This window comes from Carlito syrichta, unplaced genomic scaffold (assembly GCF_000164805.1).
Source record: "Carlito syrichta isolate Samal-C Ts95f unplaced genomic scaffold, Tarsius_syrichta-2.0.1 Scaffold315832, whole genome shotgun sequence".
In the NCBI taxonomy this organism is placed as follows: domain Eukaryota; kingdom Metazoa; phylum Chordata; class Mammalia; order Primates; family Tarsiidae; genus Carlito; species Carlito syrichta.
In genome coordinates, this window is record NW_007259928.1 from 27,708 (window position 1) to 36,576 (window position 8,869).

At 47.7% G+C, this 8,869-nt stretch overlaps 1 protein-coding gene across 2 annotated transcripts in view; it reads right to left on the minus strand.

Moving 5' to 3' along the window:
- Nucleotides 1-7,648: 7,648 nt before the first annotated feature.
- THOC3 (THO complex 3) overlaps nt 7,649-8,869 on the minus strand; it is an 8,780-nt gene continuing 7,559 nt past the window's right edge. For both annotated transcript variants that reach the window (XM_021706653.1, XM_021706652.1), the window contains one exon: nt 7,649-8,251. In XM_021706653.1, the coding sequence (XP_021562328.1) occupies nt 8,088-8,251 (164 nt within the window). In that variant the 3' untranslated portion in view covers nt 7,649-8,087. The remainder of the gene's footprint in view (nt 8,252-8,869) is intronic.

Below are 8,869 nucleotides of genomic sequence, written 5' to 3' on the forward strand. Positions count from 1 at the left end.
AAAACTTATGCTTTATAAAGGTAAATAGTCTCTATAGATATAAAGGTGTTAGGCATATAACCTTTATGTAGTTTTAATTTAAAGGTCGCTGTCTGTGATGAGGCAATGGCTATATTTTATTTATATATACCAATCATTTCACTTTTTACTAAGTGCTGACCTTTGAGTTTTAGAAAGCAGGCACCAAGGGGGCCCATTGCGTTTTATATTTTCCTATAAAGATAAGTTTTTCTACTTAACATGTCTTTCATCTATTCAGACTTTTCTAACCATATCATCATCAGATGCACCTGTATAAGGTAGTGGAGGGTCAAGCCATTCTAAGTTTTGCATACTACTCTTTCCTCTAGGTGCCCACCAAAGTCTACCATTCATATTATAGCCTACATGGGGGCCTGCTCTAACAGTTGGCAAGGGTTTGTGATATTGTTTCAAAGCTTTAAACTTGTGGCTACTCTGGTGTTGTTTGTATGGCTTAACTGTGTTTGCTTTAGTTTGTACCTCAGTTTCTGTCATTTCTCGATACCACAGTTTTAACATAAAGTAGAACAGTTAAAATACACTTTGTCACAGTAGGTTTTGGAGTAATCGGTTGGGTCATTGTGACCCGTTGGGTTGCTATTTGCATTTCCTGAGGCATGGCCAATGGTGAAGCATTAACTGCTTTATTATTGAACAATATAATGGGAACAAACAGGCGACCACGAGTCACAGGACATTCATGTAGAACTTTCCTCAAGACTTTCCGCGGGGCTTTGCCACACACACGGATCCTTCTGGGGCTTTGCCTTCCAGAAGGATGTCTTCATTGGTTCCCATGCTGAGTCCTGGATTGTCATGGCCTCCACCATTCGAAACATTAGCTGCTTTATTATTAACATTATAGATGCTGTAATCCATAACTTTAGTCACAGCATTCTTTCTCAAGGGGAGATTTAAGCATATTATTCCCGTAAGGCATAAGCATAACAATACAATGGGAACAAACAGGCGACCATGAGTCACAGGACATTCATGTAGAATTTTCCTCAAGACTTTCCGCGGGGCTTTGCCACAACACACGGATCCCTTCTGGGGCTTTGCCTTCCAGAAGGGTGTCTTCATTCGGTTCCCATGCTGAGTCCTGGAAGGTCATGGTGATCTCATTTCAGAAGCTTTTCTCCAGTTGACTTTAATCCCCATTTGGGGTACAGTTGATGGTCAGGTAGGGATCAACCTGTGCCAGCCCTCATTTTTTCGGTCCTCAAGGACATCCTGAGACGCGTGGGCAGATTCTCTGCTGTGTCTCTGCCCTGCCCTGACCTATATTCTAGCACCTCATCACAGGAAACGTGAGCTTGCCAACTTGTTCCTGGCAGATCCATAGGGCCCCAGTGATCCCACCAGCATGTCAAGTGCACAGGTTTTCACACTTAGGCCTGCTTCTCCTAGTGGTTAAAACACTGAAGTGCTGGCCAGGCTTGGTGGCCCAACCTGTAATCCCAGCACTTTGGGAGGCCAAGGTGAGTGGGTTGCCTGAGCCCACAGGTTTGAGAGACCTAGCCGGGCAACTTGGCGAGACCTCGTCTCTACAATAAATCAAAAATTAGCCGGGCATGGCAGCATGCGGCTGTAGTTCCAGCTACTTGGAAGGCTGAGGCGGAAGGATCGCTGGAGCCCAGCAGGTCGCGGTTGTGGTGGTCAGGAGCATGCCACTGCACCCTAGTCTGGGCAAAAGAGTGAGACTTCAACTCAAAAACAAAACAAACAAACAAAAAACACTGAAGTGTTGATTGTCTTAAAATTCAACAACTTGGCCAGGTGTAGTGGCTCATGCCCATAATCCCAGCACTTTGGGAGGCCGAGGATTGCCTGAGCCCACAGGTTAGAGACCAGCCTGGGCAACTTGGTGAGACCTCACCTCTACAATAAATCAGAAAATTAGCCGGGCATGATGGTGCATGCCTGTAGTTCCAGCTACTTGGAAGGGTGAGGCAGAAGGATCGCCTGAGTCCAGCAGACCGAGGCTGTGTTGGCCATGAGTGTGCCCCTGCACTCCAGCCTGGGTGACAGTGAGACTCCAATGCAAAAAAAAAAAAAAAAAATTCAACAACTTATAACTAAGTCAGCAACCATATCCAACAGGTTAAATTGGTAGTAAAGGTGTAATCGTTGGCTGAATAGTTTTCAGTTTAGTGTTCCTAGAAGCTAATAAAGGGCCTTAAATATCAGTATTAAATAATATATTAAACATTCATTTTCTCCAAAACTCACTCCCTTTTTAAGGCTACAGTATCTTCTTTACCACCCTATCTCCCTCCCTTTCAGACACAATATGATGAGCCCAGGGACAGAGAAAGCCCTTTAAAGGGTTGGAAGGTTAATGTAGCGTACACACACACACACACACACACACACACAGTACCAACAACTCCATCACAATAGTAACTGCTATTAACGGAACCTCACACTGTGCCTGGCACCTTACACAGATCAACTCAGTACTGTCCCAGGCTGAGCTGTCATTGTAAACATCATAAAGACAAGCAAATGGAGGCTCTCGGGGATGAAGTAATTTGGCCAATGTCTCCCATTAGTGATGGCAGAAAAGGACTCGAACCCAGGACTATCCGTCTGTTTGCTACTCACCCAGACATACTAAATGGAAGTCACCCAGAGCCTGACGCCCCTCCCTGCCTTGTTTCTCTAGTGCCATCTCCTCTCTTCCTCTCCGACCATCTTATCCACACCCCAGGACAGAGCCACAATCTCAGCTCTGCTCCAAGCTGCCACACCCGCCCCACCCATCCCCTGCTGTGCACTCACATCTGCTGAATTCAAGAACTGCACTGAGGCCAACCCCCTGCAATGATGCAATGGCAAAAGAGTAACAGAACTCACTCACTCCATGTTACCCTGCGGGGGAGGGGCTCTGTACTCTGTTCACGCTTGCACCTAGGCTGGAATCATTTTGAAACACTGGATAACAAGAACAAGGAGTGTGCAGCTGTCAAGATCAACGCCAGGAAAGGCGGAGTAAGTACACACAACTCTTGTTTTGTTTTTTGGTTTTTTGGGGGTTTTTTTGAGTTGGAGTCCTACTCTGTCGCCCAGACTGGAGTGCAGTGGCCGCTCCCGGCCATCAGCCACCGCAGCCTCAACCTGCTGGGCTCCGACGATCCTTCTGCCTCAACCTTTCGAATAGCCGGAATTACAGGCGCGCTATCACGCCCGGCTAATTTTTTATTTATGGTAGAGATGAGGTCTCACCAAGTTGCCCAGGCGGGTCTCGAACCCACGGGCTCAGGCAATCCACTCACATCAGCCTCCCAAGGCGCGGGATTACAGGCTGAGCCACGGAGCCTGGCTTGTTTTGTTAAAAATGTAAAGGAACCTGACCAAGGACAAAGAAGCTCCCCGACCCCGCCCATGGTTCTTCCCAAGCCCTTTTCCCTTTAAAACCCCTTTGATGGGCCTGAGAAAGCTGAAGCGGTCTGCTGGAGACTTGAACCTGGCCACTTCCCCCACGGCCGGCTTTTGGAAGGAAGTCTCTTTCCTTCCATCAACCCCATCTCCTTGGGCCCTGAGGGCGAGCAGCTGAGATTATCACCGCCCCTCCTTCCACCCCCTTCCCCCGACAGCCTCAGCCAACGGGAGCCTTGCCTTCCTCCTCCTCCTCCGACCCCCCCATTGCGGCAGTTCTGAGTTGTGCTCTGCTCTTTCTCACACACACACAGCCATCGTGACCCAAACACACTGCACGGAAAGCAGGCCGAAGAGTGCTCCTCTGAACCCCCCGGCATGCCCGGGGTGATGCATCGCCCCCGCCTGCACAGCACCCACTCCTGGGATGATGAGTGTGGCTCCCTCGGCCACAGCACACGGTGGCGAGGAGGCCGAGGACCTGATGGCCTGTCCCTGCAGCCAGCCCCGGGCCTCCAGGAGCTGCTGCCCCCACCCCAAGCAAGGGAAGGGCCTCATGCCAGGCGCCACACTGGACACTTGACACACACTGTATCTCATTTAATTTCCTCACCACCCAAGGACAAGGGGGTTAACTATCTCCACCTGAAGGACAAGGGAAGCGGGTTCAGATAAATCACGGCTGGGGCTGGATCTGGATCGGATTCTGCTGGTGCACAAAGCCAGTGTTGTTTCCACGGCACCACAATGCGTCCGTCCGAGAGAAAAGAAGCCAGCACCTTAGCTACATGAATACGTCATCTCTACTCCCTTCCTAAGGGCAGGGCTTACCTTTTAATTCTGTCTATGGTTCCCAAGAGGGTAGCAGACTTGTCATGGACCCTTTTGGGTTTTTTTTGGAGGCGGGTGTTTGAGTTGGAGTCTCACTGTGGCCCAGGCTGGAGTGCAGTGGCACACTCACGGCCACCGCAGCCTCCACCTGCTGGGCTCAAGTGATCCTTCTCCTTCAGCCTTCCAAGTAGCTGGAAATACAGGTGCACTACCATGCCTGGCTAATTTTTTTTTTTTTAATTGTAGAGACGAGGTCTCGCTAAGCTGTCCAGGCTGGTCTCAAACCCCTGGTCCCAGGCAATTCACTAGCCTCAGTCTCCCAAAGTGCTGGGATGACAGGCTTGAGCCACCATGCCCAACCAGGCATGGTCCCTTTTATGACTAAAAGCCTTAGGGTAGAGAATATATCTTTTAAGTAAAAACAAGCTCAAGGAAGTCTCCCGTACTCCCCACCACTCTAAACTAAGCCCCGCCACTCTAAACTAAGCCCTCCCACACGTCACATCCCAACCTGTTTTTAACACAAAGGCATGTGGCACAAGCGCACGCGCGCACGCGCGCACACACCCACAGCCCTGGGACCCTCAAGATCAGCCTCTTCCTGATTCCCCACAGAGCTCCACGCCTGTCTCCCGCAGAGGACTGCTGAGCCTGCTCTGAGCTTAGTCTATCCCTTGACCTACCTGCCTCTGGCCAGGAATCCCTCACTAGCCTTACTCCTCACGTGGGACCCCAGCCAGTCTTTCACGCACGCAGCCTAAGGTGGAGGCAATAGGCCACAAGGCACACGCATCCACCTCACAGAAGCTTAGCATTTGTTATGACAAACAAGCTCATCCCGCCCCGGATCTCAAGCTGTCAGGATACCAGGAGCTCAGCAAGAGAGAGACTGTCGTCTTAACTATTTCTTAGCCTGATTTGTCATTCTGGTCAACATGGGTACAGCAAATCCCAGACTTCGCCTGCCAATTAAAGTCTAGCTCGTAACCAGCTCCTTGCTCACTTTTGGCTTGCTGCTGTGTGGAGTGGCAATGACAGGAAACGCCTGGACTGACCAAATCATAAATGGCCAGCTGTGACTCTGAATGGCATCCTTCCACTCTCAAACCCAAGAAGCCCGACCTGGGACACACTGTCATTTCCCCAGGACAGAGCTGTCTCTGAGCTCCTCCAGGACTTTAAAGCCAAGGCACAGGGATGCTGTTATCATGACCCTGACAGTCTACAAGAACTGCCACAAGCTGGAGTTCTTTTCTCATAGATGTTTGTGTTCTTGTTGCTACAAGCATCCCACAAGTTAAATGCAAAAAGTCTCATCTTGTGTGATAGGTGAATCACTATCAAAAAAACCCAGAGGAGAAAAAATCCACATGCATGAAAGAGGGGATCAAAAAAACAAAATTTTTTTTTCCTTGAGTTGGAGTCTCACTCTATCACCCAGGCTGGAATGCAGTGGCAAGCTCACAGATACCGCAGCCTCGACCTGCAGGGCTGAGGTGATCCTTCCTCCTCAGTCTTCCAAGTACCTGGGACTACAGGCATGCGCCACCATGCCTGGATAATTCTTCTTTTTTTTTTTTTTGAGTTGGAATCTCACTCTGTCACCCAGACTGGAGTGCAGCGGCCACCGCAGCCTCGACTTGCTGGGTTCCAGCGATCTTTCCACCTCAGCCTTGCAAGTAGCCGGAATTACAGACATGCACTACCATGCCTGGCTGATTTTTTGATTTATTGTAGAGATGAGGTCTTGCTGCCCAGGCGGGTCTCGAACCTGCGGGCTCAGGCAATCCACTTACCTCAGCCTCCCAAAAGCGTGGGATTACAGGCCGAGCCACCGAGCCCGGCTAATTTTTCTTGATTTATTGTAGAGATGAAGTCTCACCAAGTTGCCCAGGCTGGTCTCGAACCCGTGGGCTCAGACAATCCTCTCACCTCGGCCTCCCAAAGTGCTGGGATTATAAGGGTGAGCCACTGTGCCTGGCCTCAATCAAATATTAAGGCCAAGACCAAACCCTTAGCTTCTGGTTCCAGTGCTAGGGGGAATTTACAAACACAGCAGAGACCACAGGAATGACTGATCACTGCAAAAACAAGAAACAATGCATCAAGGTTCACTCTCAGGAAAGACATGAACAACACTGAATTTCTAACATAAGGGAGCAAGGTGGTTTGCAACCAAAAAGACTGTTCTTTAGGGCGCTGGGGAAAACACCACTGCACCTGACAACCAGGCTTACTGGATCTCGCAGTAACCTGGGCCAATAATTAACTTCCAACAATCAAAGTCTATTCATCTGTGAAGTGGAAATGGCAATACCTGCAGAAACAAGAGCAGCCCGTGGTAACAAAAGGCAAAGGGTCCCGTCCCCTAAGCAAACCTAGATCTGAATGCGGTCAATTGATGAGTAGCACTGAGTTACTTAAACTCCTTGAGGTAATAACATGGTGTTAACACCCACCTCAAACAGCTGTTGTAAAAACTGAGTAACAGCTAATGTAAAGTGCTTATGACAGAACCAGACACACAGGAAATGCCCAATAACTAAAAATGTCTGAAGACTTGTTGAGTGTTTCTAATACTATCTAACATGGTGCTGGGCACCTTGCCTAATTTATCTTGTCATACTGGATTGTCTCTCCTTCAAGATATTTATGAAAATAAACATCTTTTTATATGAAAATATGGGCAAAGGAAAACTTCTGCAAAGATAGAAATCAAAATGCTAATCGTGATTATCTCTTGGTGCTAGGAATGTTTTTCTTTTTGCTTACCTTTTTCCAAAATTTTCTCCAAACATCACTTACTGAGGTATATTTCTATTTTATTTCCAATTTTAATGGCAAAAAACATTAAAATGCAGTGACAATGAAAATACTGCTCACAGATAACCCCTCCATGGGGCATTTCCTTCGAGGGCAAGAACGAATAAAGCTCTGCTGTCCATGAGGAATTCCAGGGTTTTTCTTTCGAATAAGGATCAGCTACCTGACTCATCCCCCTCTTCACTCTGCCACCACGGAGCCCGGAATCAAATTTTTCGCTCAGCCATTCAATTAGGCCCTTATTCTCTCCATAGTTCTATTTAACTTCCCAAGTCTTGACTTTCCATTCTCACTTATATCTGCTTCTCCTGATTTTATGTTTCGTGTTTACATTTTACTGCTTTTCTCCACGTTCGTCGTAAATGTGCTGCTGATGGGTTCTTTCCAGAACGAGACCAGGCACCTGTGTGTAATATAAACACCTGAGGACCTTGAGGAATTGCTGTAATCCAGCACTTCATGCTCGTCTCTACACTCCATGGGGTTCTTGGTTGGGACATCAAACAGAATTACATTTAAACTCTATTTCTGAGACCTTAAAAAAGTACCAAACTGCAACATGATGTAAGAAGACAGCGCCACACTTTAAGAGTCGAGGAAGTCCCATCATTTAAAAGTCAGTTTTATTGAATGCTCAATTCTCAAAATTATACATGTATTTTTAAAATATCTTTTAAAAAAACCCCATTCTCACCCAGCATCCTTTGACCCTCCTCCAAACGAGACAGTGAGTATCCAAGTAACATCAAGCTCAACAAAGTCCACCACTCCACCACAAAACAGAGAAGTAGGCCCCAGAAGACAAGGGATGTCAAGGTCATTACCCGTGCTGCAGAGTCGACAGCTAACTAATGCTGGAGAAAGAATGGAAACAGCTAACACAGAAAAACAAAGGGAACTGGAATGCACAGCCTGACCAAATACTTTGGTAATTTACACCATACAGACATGTAGAGTGCTCACCAGCTACGAGAGAACAGACCAGCTACACAAAGGAAGACCTCTGCCAGGTATCCTCTCCTTCCAGCCTCTTAGGAGTCATTAGGAAGCCCAAACAGCTTCACAGTTCCAGCTTCCCGACTGCTGTCGTATTTGCCATCTTTGTCATCACAGGCAAATGCCAGCAGGGGCCTTTTGGGGTGCCAGGCCACGGTGAAGGTCGGGGACTCACACTGCACCTCCCACAGCTTGTCTCCTACAGAAACCAATATGGAGAAACCAATCGATACATTAATTAGAGGACACACCCATATTACCCATATTAACTCATTTGATCCTCTTAGTAATCCTGTGTGATAGGGACAACCATCATCTCTACAGAGAACACTGAGGCACAGAGGTCACAGGCCAGCAGGTGGCACAGCAGGATCTGAACACAGGCAGGTCAACGCAAGGGCACATCGCCTCTCGGCCTTTTGGCTAAGATCAAGTGCAAGGTAAGGGCACATCACCAAGCAGGAGAGTATCACTGTGTCCTGGGGCCATGGGATTACATAAAGGATCTGCATGGCGGGATGGCTGGACGACACTCACCACAATGTTATTGGCAGGGGTATTCCTTAAACAGTACATTTTGAAGTTCTTTACTTTCCTCTTGGAAGTTTTCTATAGAGTTTGAATTCTTTGACTAAGTGCACGGATTTCCAAAAACAATAAAGCTACACTAAAAACCAAATCTGAAAAATTATTTTCTAAAAGGAGTGCTCTCCTCCCACTTTTTTATTTTCAGTTTCTATTTTGTTGCTTTTAAAGCAAAAACTAGCCGGGCTCGGTGGCTCAGCCTGTAATCCTGCACCTTGGGAGGCTGAGGTGA